This window comes from Diceros bicornis, chromosome 1 (genome assembly GCF_020826845.1).
Source record: "Diceros bicornis minor isolate mBicDic1 chromosome 1, mDicBic1.mat.cur, whole genome shotgun sequence".
Taxonomy (NCBI): Eukaryota; Metazoa; Chordata; class Mammalia; order Perissodactyla; family Rhinocerotidae; genus Diceros; species Diceros bicornis.
This window is the reverse complement of record NC_080740.1, coordinates 40,581,206-40,600,541: the sequence shown is the minus strand read 5'-3', so window position 1 is coordinate 40,600,541 and position 19,336 is coordinate 40,581,206. Positions and strand designations below refer to the sequence as shown.

The window sequence follows — 19,336 nt, the reverse complement described above, 5'->3', positions numbered from 1 at the left end:
TTAATTGTTCAATTTCAGTATACATGTATAGGAGTATAAGAATTGTTAACCTGTGCTCTCGTAGGAAACAACTTTATCACCTAGAGTACAGTGCTAATGTAGTTTCTTTTGCCTTTAGTTTTACAGACTGTACTCACTTCCTACAATTGTCTTTTGACATTCTATGTCTTTTGACATATAGAAAATCTTGATTTTTTCCTGTCTTGTTTCTGGTCACGTTACTGAATCTTCATATTTATTCTTATTAATCCTTAGAGTTTTCCTGTTGATTGTCTTGGGATATCTCTATCCCTATCTATCTATCTATCTATCTATCTATCTATCTATCTATCTATCATCTATCTATATCTATAATTAATATTAATATATTGGGATATATATATTATTTGAAGAAATAAAGTTTTCTCTCCTCCTTCTCAATAGTAGTATCTATTATTAGAGTGTCTGCCTGTAGGAATCAGGAATGTAATGTCTGTGACTGACCCTAGTCATAGAAATGCAAAAATTACAATTGTATTTGTGGCCAGTAAATAGAGACTATAAACATTGTTAAATTGTCTTAAGATAAAGAAGAGAAGAGAGAGAATATTTCTTTCTAGTTACTAGGGAGGCAGAAAAAACAAATGGCTTTGTTGGAGACTATCTGGGAGATTTTCTTTTATTTATATTTACATATATATTCTTTTTCTTGTTATCATAATTCTTTTGTCTTTAGTGTTTATTTAAACTGAGGAAGAGAATCTCAGTGATAATCAGTTGTTCAGCTCCAAATTTTTTTAAGTTGATCTCCTAAGAATGCAATATTTAGTTGAGAAGCTTGGGTGACTTCAAAGCTTGTGAAACATGTATGTTAAGGAAAGTTGTTTTTTTTTTCACTTGCTGTAAAATGTTTGTTAATGGAAATTGAATATGCTTACCCAAACTGTCAAGGAATTTACCAGTCTCCTGTAAATTATTTCAAAATCATATACAAAGTGTAGTTTCCCTTATTAGAAATGCTAGGCTTGGTTCTTTGATGCTTAATTGCATTTGCTAGAAAAATAAGGGAATAGTGTTAAATAATGGTGACAGTAATCTAGGTTTAGTTGTTTTTTTTGTATGTGTGCGTGAGGAAGATTGGCCATGAGCTAACATCTGTTGCCAATCTTCCTCTTTTTGCTTGAGGAAGATTTGCCCTGAGCGAACATCTGTGCCAATCTTCCTCTATTTTGTATGTGGGTCACCCACCACAGCATGGCTGATGAATGGTGTAGGTCTGTGCCCAGGATCTGAACCCGTGAACCCCGGGCTGCCAAAGTGGAGCACGCCGAACTTAACCACTAGGCCACCAAGCCGGCCACAATCTGGCTTTAGTTTTATGTAAATGGCATATGTTTCACTTTTAAATTTGACATCGTCTGTTGGTAATGGTTCCTATATCAACTTTTAAGTTCAAGGTAGACAGATACTGGTTGTATCCTCTATCTTTAGTTCCCTAAGATTTTTTTAAGAGAGCTGTTTTATTTAAAATAATAATGTCTGTTTATTGTCTCTAATGCTTTTTTTTTAAGCATATATTAAGATTATTATATGAATTTTCTTATTGGACCTACTATACAATGACTTTCATATTTGATTTCCTAATATGAAACAATTCTCCCATTTCCCTGATAAACTCTGCTTAATCATAGTTGATGATTCAATTACTACTAAAGACAGTTTGCTAATATTGTACTTAGATATTTCTTATATTCATAAATGTAAATGGTCTTTTCTTTTGTGTACTATTTTTGTCAAGTTTTTGGCATCAGGATTTTGCTAGCTTCATGAAATAAACTGAATATCTTTCCATGTTTTCCTGTTTTTCTATCACAGTTTTAATCATAGAAATAATCCATTCTTTGAATGGTTGAAACTATGCACTTGTAGAGTCATTTGAGCCTAGAGTATACTGGGGGCAATTCCTTGATAACTTTTTCATGATATTGGTCTATTCTGGTCATCTATTTCTTTCTTGTGGTCAAATTTTATTTATTTTTGTAATTTTTTTTTCAATCTTCCTCTTTTTTCTCCCCAAAGCCCCAGTGCATATTTGTGTATCATAGTTGTAGAGTTGTAGCTCTTCTATATGGGACACTGCCTCAGCATGTCTTGATGAGCGGTGAGTAGGTCCGTGCCCAGGATCCAACCCAGCAAACCCTGGGCTGCCAAAGCAGAACATGCGAACTTAACTGCTACGCCACCAAAGTTAAAATTTCCAGAAAATCACCAGGACAGCCAGAAGTCTTGACAGACTGAGTTAATATAAAGTTCAGGATTTGAAAGTAGCCCAGTATCTTCTCAGTTGGTTTTCTCTGCACCCAATATCTTTGACTTCTAGTACTATTTATGTCTATTTAGTGCTTTGTGTAAGGAGACAAATACCTTGGCACTGGACATCTTTGTTAATCATTCCAATTTATATCTTAAACAGTTACTATGTGACCTCAGCCAAGTTACTTAATCTCTCTATGCTCTGGTTTCTTTGTAAAGTTGAGATAATCATAATGTTTACCTCATAGGGTTATTGCTAAGATTATATGAAATAGTGCATATAAAGTGCTTATTAGTAGAGTGCCTGACAAATTGAAAGTTTTTCAATAAATGTGCTTTTTCCTAAGATTAATTAAACTATTAAATTTATATTATATTCTATTATATTTTATATTATATATAATAATATAAAGTTATATTATTATATTTTTCTAGACTAACTAAACTATTACATCTGCCAAGTTCTTGGTAGGTATTTAGACATCCTAGTTTTAATCGTTCTGCATCATACTTTTCAGATCCAATTTTAATATTTACTTATTGCGGTATCTTAAAATTTGGAGAATTTAGGACTTAAAAAAGAATGAAGAAAAACAAGGGAAAGGAAAGTGATGTTAATAATGAATTATTGCTGTGGTGAAAAAGTCCCCCAAAAAAGGACATTAAAAAAAAATCTTTAGCTAGCTATCAGCTAACAAAAACAAAGACTGATCAATTTAAAAAGATAGAGGAGAGAAATCTTGATTATATTCATTTCTTATGAGAAAAATAATTACTTTAGGTAAATTGTAATGGTTCTCAACTTTGGTGCTCATCTGGACTACCTAGGGAGTGAGATTCTGCTTCATTAGGTTTGAGGTAGAACCTAGGGCTTTATCAAATAATGATGAATGCTCCAAAGAGGATTCTAATCAACCCAAAGATTGAGAACAACGCGGGCAGTGGAAAACTCATTAGGTTTGAAGTCAGGAGGCTTCAATTTCCTACCTGGCCCTTTTCCTCTCTTTGGGCTTCCTCATCTGTAAAAAGGAGGATCTTAGAATACATACTGTATTTAATCCTTCATAGCTCTAGAATCAAGATAATTATGATTGCAAAACCTAACTCAGATGACTGAGGAAAACTAAGTTTAATTTTTTCTTTACATGTAGAATACTGATAGAAGTAAAGTATTAATAAAGGAAAAGAATCAGCACCCATTTTGAGCAAGCCGTATTTCCGCTTTCATTCTAAGGTGGACTTCATTTTGGCTTTTAAAAAACTGCCAGCTATATTGCTGTTATCCAGGGGCTGTAAAAACCTGGGCAAAGTAGCTATCTTTCTATGGCTGTTTTTTTTTCTCATCCTTAAAATCTCAGCCCTCCTACTGCCTCCTGATCTTAGGGGCCTCGGACAATTTAAAAACCTTATGTAAGAAATATTTGGTGTCTAGTGTAAAATGGTATGCTTGATGCCGAAGAGAAATACCAAGAAGTACAAGACACAGGTCCCTGCCCTTCTAGAGCGGGAAATTCGCATGAAACGGACTAGCCGTGACTTTAATTTTCGGTCGGTAACAACCTCTCCTTTGTTGGCCTTTAGCTATCAAGTCCATGAGCTGCTACAACTGCTGTGCCACTCGCCCAGCTAATTCCTAAACTGCCATCTTAAGGCGGAAAATACAGAATTCTATTTTATTTTCACTTTTAAAAGGGTGAAATTAAGGAAGGTATATTCGGGTTTGCTATTTGAAGTGTTCTCAGAGGGGATTCCTTTACCTGTCCCAGGGACGTTTACCTAATAATCCCACCTGCTCCCCAAGACAAGCCCCACTTCCCTTCCAAGGTTCTAGGTGAAAGGTCCCACTGCGTATTCATCGAGGGCTCTCGCCTTCGCCGCCGCGGGGTGGGACCTTGAGCCCGGTTTCGGAAGCCCGCCCCCCGTACGTGGCATGCGTGCGTGGCGTCGTGCAGCGCGGGCCGGTTTCTCCAGCGTGTAGCGCCCCCAGGCGGCCCCGGGGGCCTCAATGTGATAGGCCGCCGTGAGCGCCCGCCATGGAGCCGCAGAAAGAGGCGCGAACACCCGGGGACCCCATCGAGCGGCCGCCTGGGGCCTCGAGGTCTCAGACACCTAACGAGGAGAAGCGGCGGGAGCGCGGCGCAGCGGCGGCTGCCCTGGGCGCGGAGGCGGAAGGCTCCAGTGCGGACGGGCTGTGGGAACTACCGGTGGAGCCGACCGAGCGGAGGCCCGAGTGCAGCCGCTGCAGGTGACCGCGGGGCGGGGGCGGGGACTGAGGCGGGCGGCGGCCTTCGGAGGAAGCTGTAGCGCCCCCTGCCGCGTAGGCGGCTGCTGCGCCTTCGGCCCCGCGGAGCGCTGGCTGTGGCATCTGCGCTTGAGGCGGCGGGTCCGCTGGTTGTCCTTGGAATCACTTTGAGCTACCTGTCACAGCTCTTTAGTAAGAAGCCGTTTATCCAGGTTCATGATATATAGCCTTACTTCCTGCAAGACACTGAGCGTTTCATGGGCTGAGCAGACATGAGTTGTGCTGTCAGGAAACTTAAGAGTCTAATGGGCAAGTAAGGGCATAATGACAATAACATTTGCAATAGTTAACACTTTTATGCTTAAGTGACGTAGTTATCTCACAGTAAAAAAACCAAAAAATGGATTAGAGAAGAGAGACAATCAAGGTGACCATTACAATAGTTAAGATTGTAGTATTGAGAGTTCTGAATTCTCGTAGATATATTTATTGAGCACCTTTTATGTGCTAGGCACTGTGCTAGGTCCTGGGAATGCAGGCATGGCTAAAACACGTTGTCTCTGCCTTCATGGTGGCTCTTACAGTCTAATGAAGAGACAGTTTATTAAACAAGCAACAACAACAACTAATATTATTGAATGCACACAGTATGCCGGATTGTTTAAGTTCTTTTCAGGATTACCTCATTGTGCTGGTGTACTGCAGGACTGTGAGGATTGCTCTACCTGCTTGTTTGAATCTCATGCTGTTCACATATACTACTCTCTCTACCTCCTGGGTGTTCAGGATCATTTCCCTCGGTTCCTGAAGGTCTCCATGTATCACCTATCTCTCTGTTCCCTTAACAATTTTAACTATGAGATAGTGCCTTTACTTCCTCGACTCGGAATCACTCTGCAGTTTGTCATCAGATCCTACACTGCTCTGAAATGGCTTTCACTGAAGTCACCAGTAAACTCCATGAGAGAAAATCCAGGGGATTCTTTTCTGTTCACTTTTTACTGGACCTGTTAGTACCATTCTGCAGTTGTTACTCACTTCTGGAAGCACTCTCTTTCTTTGGCTTCCCTTTGATTTATCTGATTTCTCTGTCCTAGTCGTCTTTGCCTATTCTACTGAAACTCTAAGTGTTGGGCTTCCTCAGGTCTTCACTTCTCTTCTAACCCCACACACTTCCCACAGGTGATGTTACCAGTTCTCATGAGTAAGTTATCACGTCTACCCCAGACTTTTCTCCTGAGCACCAGACCTGTAGATTCATTTAACCAGTGTTTATTGAGAGCTTTGCTACTCACTGGTAATACGTGGAGTCTGTGTCCTCATGAAGTGTTCAGTCTGTGATTGGATACAGATAATAAATCAGTAAATAAACCACCAAACGTAATTACATTGGGGAAAAAAACAGCAATAAAGGAAAGGAATGGGATGCCATGATAGAAAATAGCAGGATGGTGTCAGGAAAGATTTCTGGAGATAGCATTTATATTGAAAATTGAAAGATAAGAAGGATCCAGCCAGGAGAACAGCATTGCAAGAAGGGGAACAGAAGGACAGACTGATTGAATGTCTTGACCACTAGAGTACTTGGAGTATCCTACCTTGGACATTTTGACCTTTGCCAGGGCTGGATTGTAAGACCTCAGAGGAAGGGATCTTGCGTGTAAGGCTCTTTTTACATTTTCTAAATGTACTGTGTATAGTAGGCACTCAAGAGACCTTTGAGGATGATCATTAATTTGTGTCTAGAAAGGACTGTATCTCAACAGAAGGGATGTGTGAATACAATTTATTTAAACAAGTTGTCTAAAGATGTTAGGAGATAACACTAAAAATGCTGTGAAGGGATCTTGATAGGAAGCTGAAAGAAAAGTGTTTCAAACATGAATCCAGGGCTAAATTATTATGCTAGCTTTATCACATAGTTTTTAGTGAATGCAGAACTGTTGATTATAAATGCTGTATATAGTTTTTTAAAAAAATTAGTCTATGTTTAGCGAAGATTTATAATTTTTCTGATCTGCTCTCCTCCTTTAATAGACTTTATTTTTTAGAGCAGTTTTAGTTTTACAGCAAAATTGAGCAGAAAGTACAGAGATTTTTCCGTATACCCCCTGCCCTAACACATACATAGCTTCCACCGTTATCAGTATCCCCCACCAGAGTGGTACATTAATTACAATTAATGAAATTGACACATCATCATCACTCAAAGTCCATAGTTTACGTTAGGGTTTACTGTTGATGTTGTGCATATTTTGAATTTGGACAAATTTATAATAATATATATCCTCCATTATAGTATCATACAGAGTATTTTCACTGCCCTAAAAATCCTCTTTCCTCTGCCTTTTCATCTCTCCCTACCCCCAATCTGATCTGCTTTTTAAAAAATAAAAATGACTTGCTGGATTTTAGCTTGTTTTCAGTTACATTTAGTTAATACTTTAGGATTATGATTCATTCCAACATTTCTGCACTTTGCTTTTTCCGGTGAAATTGTCTACCTTTTAAAAGCTCTTCTCCCCCTTGACATGCTATGCATTTTGTTTAATTGGTTTGAACACAGTTCTAGAAATATGGAGAATATTTAGGTGTTATCAATAAAATATAAACTAATTGATGGCTCTTTATATTTTATTTCATTAGACTGTTAGGGTTTTACTAGTTCCCTGGGTGAACTTCTTTACATTTATGCTTATCATAATTTTTAAAACTAAAGTGCTTTGTTAGATTTGAGTGATCAGTAAGTCACAGTTATTTGGCCCTTTACTTAAAACACCTTATCTATTCACTTCTCTAAACACATTACTATAAATGTCACAGCCTAGGGAGTTCCATAAATTGGTTTTATCCAGGAAGTGCAAACTCAGTTTAACTTCTCAGCAGAATCTTGCTTGTTAGAAATACAACTCGTCTTAAACATGAATGGAATATTCTTTAGAAGACCCCAAACTAATTTGTTATTGCAAGGTACAGGTTTTATAGAAAGTGTGTTCCTGTTAGAGGGAACAGCATGTGCAGGACTACAGTGTATAGAGTATAGTGTATTTGGAGAGCTTGGCAGAAAGGAGGGAGTTGTAAGAGGCGAGGCTGCAGAGATTAGAGGTGGTTGCCCTGGGAAGGGCCAAATAAGCTATGCTAGAGAGTTTGAGCCTAATGCTCTAGAACCCAACCAACCAGCCACTGAAGTATTTTTATATTTGAGTGATGGTGACAAGTTTGACTTTTATAGGTGGCTTTTAGCTGTCATAGTTTATTTTATTAAAAAAATGCAAACTGGATGGTGATACAGTGGTAAAAGGCTTGACTGGGAAGGGCCTCTGTCCAGTAAAGATGCTAGACATGTTAATTATATTTTTATATCTTGTGTGTGTATTGCTGTGAGCCTGTGGACAAGAGTTAGAAACCACTTGCAAATCATTGGTCATAAGAATAATGGAAAAATGGCTAAATTCAGAGTATTTTTAATCTCTCTGAGGGAGAGAAACAGCAGGGAGAGCCTGCACACAAACTGACGCAGATAGACTTGGAGACCAAGTCCCCTCTCCAATGCTTTCTTCCCAGAAAAGTTGTAAGGATTGTAATAAACCACAGTACTATATTTAGCACCCATTTATTAAGCACTGGCCATCTGCAGGTTACCTACCAGGCCTAGGTATTTTATGTATGATATTTTATTTATTTCTCATAACAGCGTTCTAGAGTTGATGATATCGTTAGCTTTTAAATGATGAGGAGGTAGAGGTAACAAGCAGGTAGCAGAGTTGTGTCTCCAGCTCCAGTCCGCTTGGCTCCCAGGCTCGTCCTAGCACTTGTGCTTGCTCCATGTTCTGTGCTTGCTGAAGAAGCCTTACAATTTTGTTTGCAGAGTAGGTGTGTAGTCACCAGTTGAATTGGAGCCACTAAGGCTGCAAGAGTAGCTCTGATTTTCATACTTTTTAAGCTAAAGTCTCTTTACTTCAAGCTTAGTCACAAGATGCCTGAGCTTTAGTATTCTCTAGCTCCTTTTTTAAAAAAATTGAGATGTAATTGAGATATAACATTATGTAAATTTAAGGTGTTGATTTGATATATTTACATTTTGGAGTATGATTACCACTGGTAGCGTTCAGTATCGTCACATAGTTATCATTTTTTTTTTTGTGGTGAGAAGATTTAATCAGTAATTTCTTAGCAGTTTTGAACTATATAATACAGTATTGTTGACTGTAATCACTATGCTGTGCAGTAGATCTCCAGAACTTATTCATCGTCTAGTTCCAAGTTTGTACCCTTTAACGACATCTACCTGCTGTATTTCATGTCTTAGCCTTTTCCTTATTCTTTAGGCTTGGCTATTCTGGAGAAAAAAGCAATGGGGATAAAATCATGAAAGAGGGAAGGAGGGAAGACTGCGGATATTTAAGAATACAAGAGCCACAAACTGGCAGCTCATAGATGTTTTGAACTGTTTTTTTTTTTTTTTTTTTTTTTTTACCAGTTTTTAAATTAGTTGCTAACAGTTAAAAATCAAGATGTTTTATATAAAAATCCAGATTTCTGGGTTCTGTGAGAATGAGAAGATCTAGCAGCTTGGGGGCCCCCTTCCTGAGCAATACATAGTTGGCTGAGCTGAGTATTGGCTGTGCTCTTAGATGGGACATGATCTGTCCAGGTCACCACAGCTCCCAGTCATTCCTGCTTAATTTTTCTGTGATTAACTGCCTGCTCCTCGTAGGAATTTGCTTTTTGATGCTGGGTCTCATGTACATCATTGTGGCTGGTCTGCCTGAGCAGCAGGGTAAATCAGTGTGCAAGTTTGGTAGGGAAAAGTGTAATTTCCAAGGCAAATAGTTTAGAATAATTAAGATTGTTGAATTGGTATCAACACTTAGAAAACAAACTTTTGGTAAACTTAAAATCAGCTAGATTATTGATGATAATTTTTAGGGTAAAATCTTAGATAATCTGTAAATTTAATTCCTTGTGCATATCAAAGTTATCCTATTCTGAAGAGAAAATTATTGTTAATTTGTTCTTTCCTGTTAGTATAGAAAATATGTTTATTCTTTGAAGTAGTTCATTTGTAATATATGTGGAAAACTAACTGGTTTACAGATTAATGTGCAAGCTAATCATATAGTCAAAGTTGAGCAAAGATAATATATGTCAAGAGGGATTTTTTTCTTAATCTTAATTAAGTCTCCAAAGAGGGGTGACCAATTTTAGAAACCACATTAGAGCTTTGTAAATGTTTATTTTCCCCAAGAAAAATAAGAATTATATCATTGCCATCTGATAACAGTTTTCTTCAAAGAACATCAAAGCCCGTTAATTCTTTAGTATATTTGCCCACAATTAGTTTTTCATAGTTCTGTTAGTGCTTTTGTAGTGACAGAATATATTCAGAAGTAGTCTGGTCTAAAATTTGGTATTTAAAAAGAGTTCGAAGGTTACAAAGTGCTTTTACATTTACATTTTTATTTAATACATAAGATAACTTTGTAATTTAAATAGTTATTCTCTTTTATACTGTCCAGGTCAGGTGACTAGTACGAGGCAGAGCTGCTTTAGCTTTCATGTTTTTATTATTACAACACATAATAATGAATTATACTGAAATAAACAGTATGACTGCTTTTGTTTTCCTGTTGCGTATAGTAACTACTTCCAGTGAGGTGTTTCTTTGCCTTCTTCTAATCCATAAATTCTTTTCTTTTTCCTTTGTCCATGGCTATTTTAAATGATTTTGGGATGAGCAATTTTAATTTTTTTTTTAAGGTTGAGCTTTTATGTCCTGAATCCTTTATCTGCGTATGGTCAGCTTCTCATTTCTATTGGTGGCTCCTCACTTTTTAGTCAGAAAGGCAAATTTGAAGATCTTATTGATAGTAATTTATTTTTTTTCCTCTGCTGTTTTTTGTTTGTTTGCTTGTTTTTTGTTTTTTTCTATTTTAAGCCTAATGAAAGGGTTGTGGGGAAAGAGGAAGCAGTGAAGTGAAGTAAGTAGAAATGTTTTAGGATTACTCAAGGAAAAAAAATTAAAAGATGTGGAATGAGTCTCCTGATCTTGCAGAGGGTTAGAGGGATTAACCTGGTAAAAATGTGTTTCATCTGTTTGTTTATGTAGACATTTTACTTGGCAGGCTAATCTTTTTTTTTTTAATTGTGTTAATATATACATAACAATATTTAATCATCTTAGCTATTTATAAGTATATAATTCAGTGGCATTAAATACATTCATAGTGTTGTGTAATCATCACCACTACCTATACCCAAAACTTTTTCATCATCCCTAACGTAAATTCTGTAGCCATTAAGTAATAACTTCCCATCCCCTTGCCCCCAGCTCCTGGTAACCTCTATTCTACTTTCTATTTCTATGAATTTGCCTATTCTAAATATTTCGTATAATCATACAGTATTTGTCCTTCTGTTTCTGACATTTCACTTAGAATAATGTTTTCAAGATCCATTTATGTTGTAGCAAATATCAAAATTTCATTCATTTTTATGGCTGAATTGTATGTTATACTGCTTTTGTTATCCATTATCCATTCTTTTGTTTATCCAGTATCCATTCATTTGTGGATGGACACTTGGCTTGTTTCTACCTTTTGGCTATTGTGACTAGTGCTGCTATGAACATAGGTATACAAATATCTATTCTAGTTCCTGTTTTTAATTCTTTTGGATAATATACCTAGGAGTGGAATTGCTGGGTCATATGGTAATTCTTTGATTAATTTTTTGAGGAATTGCCAAACTGTTTTCCGTAGCACCTGCAGCCATTTCACATTCCCACCAGCAGTGCTCAAGGGTTCCAATTTCTCCACAAAACTGAAGATACACTGTTGCCTAAAGTAGTTAATAAACAAGGCATATATATAACCCTTAATGTACTTGAAATTGAGTCTTGAATGCAAACCCTCAAACCGAAGAAATCACTGAAAAAAATGCAGTGATTACCATTGCTCTAGCAAATCATGAATTCTTTTTTTTTATTGAGGTATAGTTGACATATAACCTTATATTAGTTTCAGGTGTGCAACATAATGATTCAATATTTGTATATACGTTGCAAAATGATCACCACAATAAGTCTAGTTAACATACATCACCGTACACAGTTACAAAAATTTTTTTCTTATGATGAGAACTTTTAAGATCTACTCTTTTAGCAACTTTCAAATATGCAGTACAGTATTATTAACTATAGTCATCATGCTGTACGTTACATCTCCATGACTTATTTATTATGTTATTTTATAACTGGAACTTTGTACCTTTTGACTCCCTTCACCCATTTCTCCTACCTGCCAACAAATCATGAATTCTTTGAGAGAACCTAATGTAATATATGCAAATTATACAGTGGCAATGATGATTCCATTATTATTGTTATTATTATTATTATTTTCTCTTGGAATGGGAGAGTTGTTATTTTGCTACTGATTGATTTAACTTTTAATTTTAAAATAATTTTAAACTTACTGAAAAGTTGTAAAAATAGTACTGAGTGTTCCTGTATATCCTTCACCCAATAAGCCAGTATGGTTATTGTACATAACCTTAGTGCTATCATGAACTGTAAAGGGTCTGAGATTTTGTCTTATTTGCAAGTGGACAAGTTAGCCTGCCAGTTTCATGGATGCTGGCAAGCCATGAGATTCTTGGGTCAAAGACAAGGGACTTTTTTACTCATGGCACGACACCTAGTATGAGCTTCATGTTTGTGGTGGTTCCTTTTGGTCTCCCTTCCTACCCCGTGTCTTATAGGGCTTTCACAAAGTGGCCTAGGTGAATGCTGTGGACCCAGTGGGTTTGCATCATGGCTGAAGAACCCTGAGTTTAGGATTCCCAAATCTACTATAATGGCTTGTAAGCAAACCTGCCCTTTGCATGTTTGGGAGAACTTGTTTCTATCTTCAAAGGCAGTTCACCATACAAACATCTTTGAAAAGATAGTCCAGAACAAAGACATAGTTAGTGCCTCACTCACAAGACACACAGAAATGCAAGAGACCTATGGAGAATTATCTCCCAACAAGGTCAGTTATCATTAAGAAATGAACATTGGTACAACACTATTAACTGTTTCGGAATTCACCAGTTTTCTGACGAGCACTCGTTTTCTCTGGTTCAGGATCTAACCCAGGGTCCCATGTTGCATTAGTTGTATCTCCTTAGTCTCCTCTAGTTTGTGATGGCTCCTCACGCTTTTCTTGTTTTTCATCGTCTTGATACTTTTGAAGAGTAGTGATAAGTTATTTTGTAGAATGTCTCTCAATTTGGGTTTGATTCATGTTTTTTCATGATTAGAATAAGGTTATGCTTTTTTGACAGGAATAATTATAGCGTGATTATCCCTTGTTAGCACAGAAGTACATGATGGTGATATGCCCTATTCCTGCTGAGATTAACCCTGATCACTTGGTGAAGGTGGTATTTGCTGGGTTTTTCTACTGAAAAGTTACTCTTTTGCCCTTTGCAATTAGTAAATATCTTGGAGGGGGAGTTACTTTGAGACTCTGCAAATATCCTATTTTTCCTCAAATTTTTGCCCACTAACTTTTGCATGCATTAGTGGATCTTGCCTGTAACAATTATTACTGTGGTGTTTTAATGGTGATTTTCTATTTACTCCATTCTTTCTACATTTATTGATGGGGATTTTTCTATATGGAAGAGCTGTCTCTTCTTCCTGTTTGTTTATTCAATTTACTTATATCTATATGGAATCATGGATATTTATTTTATTCTCTTGGTTATAATCCAGTACTATTGTTATTTACTTTGTTGCTCAAATTGTTCCTCTTGGGCAGTTGGGAGCTCTTGTGTGAAAGGTTGGCTCCTGGACCCTTTTGGCATGCTTATCCTTTTTTGAGACCTTACTTTCTGGCACCGTAAGATGGTCCAAGCTCAATCTGTATTTTCCCTTTCCCAGACTTAGAATCAACCACTTCTCCAAGAAACCCTGGTTTCTTGGAGAATGGTATTAGAAACTGAGATCGGGGCTCTAGGTGTGTTTGTTGCTACTGGGATAGACATCTTATCAGTGGACAGAGCTAGGATATTTTTGTATATATATTGACCTTTGCATACGTCTACTTCTATATTTGTTTCCGAATCTCTGTGTGTGTGTGTGTGTGTGTGTGTGTGTGTATCATAAGTTCCATCCAGTACCACAGAGTTTATTCTAGCCTTCTTCCTTTCTTTATTTCTAACTTCTTTCTTTGACAGTGAGAAACATGGCTCTTTTTATCTATAGCATATCTATAGCATTATCTATAGCATATAGCATATTGCATTATCTGTAGCATATATAGCATATCTATAGCATAATATAGCATATTATTTGTTCAAATCTAGTATACACATGAAGTCACCCATACCCCTGTTACTGATGGACTTCTGCTTTGTAATTCTGGAGAACTCTCAGGAAAAGCATCATACCACCAGATGCATTCTGATGGTGACTACTTTTATCAATTTAATTAACTTTGTATAGCTCCTGATCTTTTCATTTCATAATTATTTTTGACTTTGTCTTATGTATATACTGAGGAGCTAAGACTGACATAGCATATCGTCAGCTAATTTGCATATGATTGTAAAAAATATTAAACATCTTTTCTGGTGAAAAGATCTGAAAACCACAGACTTTTGGAGAAACCTTGAGGGAGCATCTATTCAGTGCTTCTTGAAAATATTTTTTTTTTTTCTGAATACAAGTGGTATATGATCAGTAGAAAAAGTTACACATTACAGAAATATATAATAGAGCAGATGGAAATTCCTCATTACCCCTTATGACAACCACTACCTATCCACATATACGAGATAACTTATCCAGTGCTTTTTATTTTATTTTTTTTAATAATTTTATTTATTTATTTTTTTCCCCCAAAGCCCCAGCAGATAGTTGCATGTCATAGCTGCACATCTCTCCAGTTGCTGTCCGTGGGACATGGCCTCAGCATAGCCGGAGAAGCAGTGCGTCGGTGCGCGCCCGGGATCCGAACCCTGGGCCGCCAGCAGCAGAGTGCGTGCACTTAACCACTAAGCCACGGGGCCGGCCCTCCAGTGCTTTTTAAACTTGAAAATTTTATAGTCACCTTTTGAGGTTTACTCTTGTAAATCTGTCAGAGTGGTAGAGAAACAGCCCAATCTAGCTAGATATCTAGGAAATTGATAAAGATATTAGAAGTCATTGTGGGATTTTGATGCTGTTAGGATAGCTTTATGGCCGGGGTTCCAAGGAATGCCAGTGACTGCCCTCAATATAGCCTGTCACCAAGCTAGGTACTGGGGGTATTAAAATGAATGAAACTTGGCTATTACCATCAAGGATCTTTAAGGGGAGAAACACATATAAGCCAGTTGTCATTATAGCATAAATAGTGTGTTTTAGGAGGACAGAATTGGGAGGAACCCCTACCTGAAGCTTCACAGTGGAGGTGGTATTTAAACTACTTTTTAGTACTTGGATTTTCTTAGTGCCATTGCTCTGCCCTGAATTTTTACAGTCCTGTACTTATTGAAGTAGCTTTGCAGCCTCCATTTTGTCATCTATCCAATTCCCTTTCAACAAAGTTCATTCGATTTTTAACATCTAGGTCTGCTTCTTTTATTCCTTTCCTGGAGACCTTCCATGCTTATATTTTAGGTAAAGAATGGAATTCAGACTGTAGTGTGGCCACCAAAGCCCTGCAGGTCACACCTCAGCCTGTCCTGCTTGTCTCTTCCTCCACCATCCCCTTCACATACCCCCTTCTCAGCTACCCGAACTACTCCCTGAAACAGGTGTTTTTTATGTTTTGCTTTACGCCTAAAACAGGTGTTTTTTATGTTGTGCTTTCCTTTGTTCTGTTTTTCTCTCTGTATCAAATGCTCCTCCCTCATCTCTGCTGTCTGAAATCCTACTTTATTTTCAGGTCCAGCTCAAATACGATGTCTTCTGTGAAACCATTTTTCATCCTTCCTGCTGTCTTTCAAGTTTGAATTGTTTCTTCTGACTTTGTCTGTTTTCCTCACATACTATTAGCTTCCTGTGAGTTGGCCTTTTCATATTTCTTCTTGTTTCTTTAACCACATATCCTTAATTACCTGTAGCCATTTTATACTAGAGAATTTTATGAATGTTTTGGCTCTGATCTTTTGCTTGGTCATCTCTTTCAGACTCTTGGGTTTATTTATCACCAAATGTTTTAATTCCAGTGCTAGGCCTTCTGGGACCTAGGGCAGCTGGATAGAATTATGTGTTAAAACTTTTCATTGAACATTAAATGCTTGTATGGAATCAGCAAAATGTATTGATTAATGGCATATGTTTTGGAATTAGACAGAACTGGATTCTAGCCCCACCTCTGTTTTCTTTTGAGAATTTACTTTACTTTACTAAGCCTTGGTTTCTTCATCTGTAAATTAGGACATTAATACTACCTCTCTTGGACAGGTTTTGTGAGAATTAAATGAAGATAAAATATTTAACATAGTGCCTGTAACATAGAAGTGTGCAATAAATGTTAAATTCTTCCTCTTTACCTTTTCCTCATGCTCTTCTCCTTTCTTTTTCTTCTTCTCTCCTCCTCTCCCTTATCCTTTCCCTTTCCCCTCTTTTTCCTCTCTCCTCCCTCTTTATTTTCCTCCTCCATGAAATATCATTATTATTATTTATGAAATTGGTCTGTTTTGCTGTTAGTTAACTTCTTCCCTGTTAGGGTAGTTTTTCTAGATTCAGAGGTTAAGGGCAAGTAAGTAATTTTGCATGTGTTGATGCTGCAGGTCACCATAAATAAATTGCCTCATGATGGAGATTTTGTCATCCTGGGGCTTTCAAAAGTACTCACTTTCCAGCTGCAAATAAATGTTACATTGATGAAAAACACTTTTTCTAGGGGCATCAAAATCAGTGGCTTATTCATAGCTTTATTGTATTATTTTATTAGTAAAGCAACACTAACTTAAACCTTATTATATTTTCTCTCTCTTATATCAAAGAAAATTCTCAATCTCTTTTGCTTTTTTTTTTTGTGTGTGTGTGTGAGGAAGATTAGCCCTGAGCTAACACTGCAGTGCCACCCTCCTCTTTTTGCTGAGGAAGATCGGCTTTGGGCTAACATCCGTGCCCGTCTTCCTCCACTTGATATGGGATGCCGCCACAGCATGGCTTGACAAGTGGTGCATTGGTGCGCGCCAGGGATCCGAACCTGCGAACCCCGGAAGGGATCTGAACCTGCCACAGTGGAGTGCACGCACTTAACCACTGAGCCACTGGGCCAGCCCCTCTTTTGCTTTTTTTGAAGAAAAGGACATTTATATGAAATTAGGAGGAATACTTCCTTAATAAATAAGCTATACAAAATCTATATTTTAAAGTATAGACAGTTTTTAGGTATGGGAAAGGAGAGGAAAGAATAAGCAAAATGAACTTTCATAGTAAAATGGTCCCTTCATTCTATGCTGTTCTTTGTAAAATAGTTCTACTGAGGGATAGCTGGTCCTTGGCATCGCTTTATTGTGACTCCTTGCTTGTCGGGATGGATATTCATTCTGTTCCCTTTAGTTGGCCGGTGGATAAGGAGCATAGAATTCTGCTACACACAGAACGTACAGGCTTGTTTTGATAAATCATGTGGATATTCTTTATTTATTCCATCATTATGTATTCAGTATTCAGTATCCAATAAAAACACAGTTTGGGTCATAGAAAAATGATTAAGAAATTGTTTCCTTGAGTTTTATAGTGAATTTAGTGTGAGAGAAAATATGTTTAAGTAACTAATATTTAAGACAAATTGTGACAGTATAAAATAAGAGTTTGCAGAGGAAAGAGTGATTAACTGAATTTGCTATTAAGAAAGATGTTTGCTATTTTTTTATATTTGTTTACATTTCTATAGAAGAGGACAAAGTAAATAATAGGATAACTGAATATAGATGATTACTTTGTGGTAAGATTCTCAGTCTTAGTTGCCCTGTCACCTTGTCATTGTGGTTTTAGTAGGGACTTTATATAGCTGCCGAATATAGTCATCTTTCTGGACACAAGGCTTTTGTTTTCCAGGCATGTGGCTCCTCTGAGGCTTCTTTAATTATAATAACACTTAACTAAAAATTTTCTTAATTACAGATCCTATGGTAGGTAATTACAGATCTTATGGTAGGAACAAGCTTATCTCTAGGCCAGTGATCTTTAAATTATTTTGACTACATATCACAGTTGGTTGAAAAATATAGGAGGTAATTCTAATAGGTATATATATTTATCTATGATTATATGTATTTATTATGTACTAGTGTATGATGTGCCTCATAAAACAGACACAAAAATAGGTATTAAAAAGGAAGGAAAAATGGTAAAATAAACTATTTAAAAATGTCTTGCTAATTTTGATGGAGTCATACTATCAGTATCCGTTATTTTGAGGCATAGTATCTACTTATGGTGAGGTTCATTGTTAATGATAGTAAAGTGTGAATCCACAATTCAAATAATTTTTGTAATTTCTGCTTTTTTAAGTTATTGTCATTTCTAATTAGCTTTCTAAACTCTGATGAAGAGTTTGAACTGGGATTAAGAAAGAAACAGCTCTGCCATATGCTTGTTCATTTGTGATTGTGCAGTTAGAATTTCTTCAATATAGATTCTCTGTGGGTGTATATCATTTCTTTGTGGGTGCCATTATTAACATTCCATGTTATGGAACTCCTTTTCTATCAGGATATTACATATCCTGACACATCATCTGATATACCAACCCAAGGAGGGAGTGTTATTCTATATACTAAATATTAGTAATGCTTAATTATAAATAGAAGTGATAATATTTTCTTTTTGCACATCATTGGGTCATTTTACTTAACCCACTTTGGAGACCACTGCTCAAGGCATGCCCTCTGGGGCACAGGTCTCTGAAAGTGTCATCTAAAGATATTTATTCTCTTTTTAAAGTTACTTCCTCTCCTATAACAGTGATTTTTTTCCCCTAAGCCTGTCCTGCCTCTACTCCTGAAGGCGGTTATTTATAAAACAATGTAGTGATAAAAACAATTTTGGGGCGTATGAGAATATCATTGTTACTTATACTTGAAGCAATCAGACATGGTAGATGTTACCTATTTTTGTTCTCTTTATGAGATAAAAATTTGTAATACTATATTAATAACGGAAATCTGTTTGTTCTTTCATTGGTTATATTGAATATAGTTTCAGAAATTTGAAAACTAGAGTTTATTTTACAGGTTATTTAAGTTTCTTTAAAATGACAGTAGAGGGCACTCTGGTATTTAGTTTTGCAAAGCCTGTTTTAAATTAGAAAGTTGTTGGCATTTTTATGTGTAATGCAGTATATCTATTCAACTAAGCTGTTGAAGAGCTACGAAACTCTGTTCTTTACTTTTTCATTCTCTTGGGACTATAAAAATTTTGTTGAGTATTGGGAAATTTGAGGTGCACTGTTTTTCTGGGTATTTGCTTTTGTTGAATGGGTAAAAAAATCCTTTAAAGATACATTCTTGTAAGTCTATTCACTAATCTTTCAAGTTTGCCTATATGAGATTTTCTTGATTAAAATCAGTACTATGAGAAAAATAACTTACAGTGAATATTATGTAAGAAATTTAATTAAACTTTTGAAAAATGTTATTTGTAGGTTCTAGCATCTTTAGTTATATGTCAGGTATAATTTTATTTGGCTACAGGCTGTCGGAGATATCATGCCTAGAGTGACAGATTACCCTTGTATTACAGCATTCACTTCGGAAGCCAGTCAATCTTAGTCTGACAGGAAGCCTACATATTTATACATACATCTT

The 19,336-nt window shown here is 36.6% G+C and overlaps 1 protein-coding gene across 1 annotated transcript in view; it reads left to right on the top strand.

The window, feature by feature from the left end:
• Nucleotides 1-4,276: 4,276 nt before the first annotated feature.
• DTWD2 (DTW domain containing 2) overlaps nucleotides 4,277-19,336 on the top strand; it is a 93,398-nt gene continuing 78,338 nt past the window's right edge. The window contains exon 1 of the mRNA XM_058539034.1: nucleotides 4,277-4,537. Coding sequence (XP_058395017.1) covers nucleotides 4,326-4,537 — 212 coding nt within the window. The 5' untranslated portion in view covers nucleotides 4,277-4,325. The remainder of the gene's footprint in view (nucleotides 4,538-19,336) is intronic.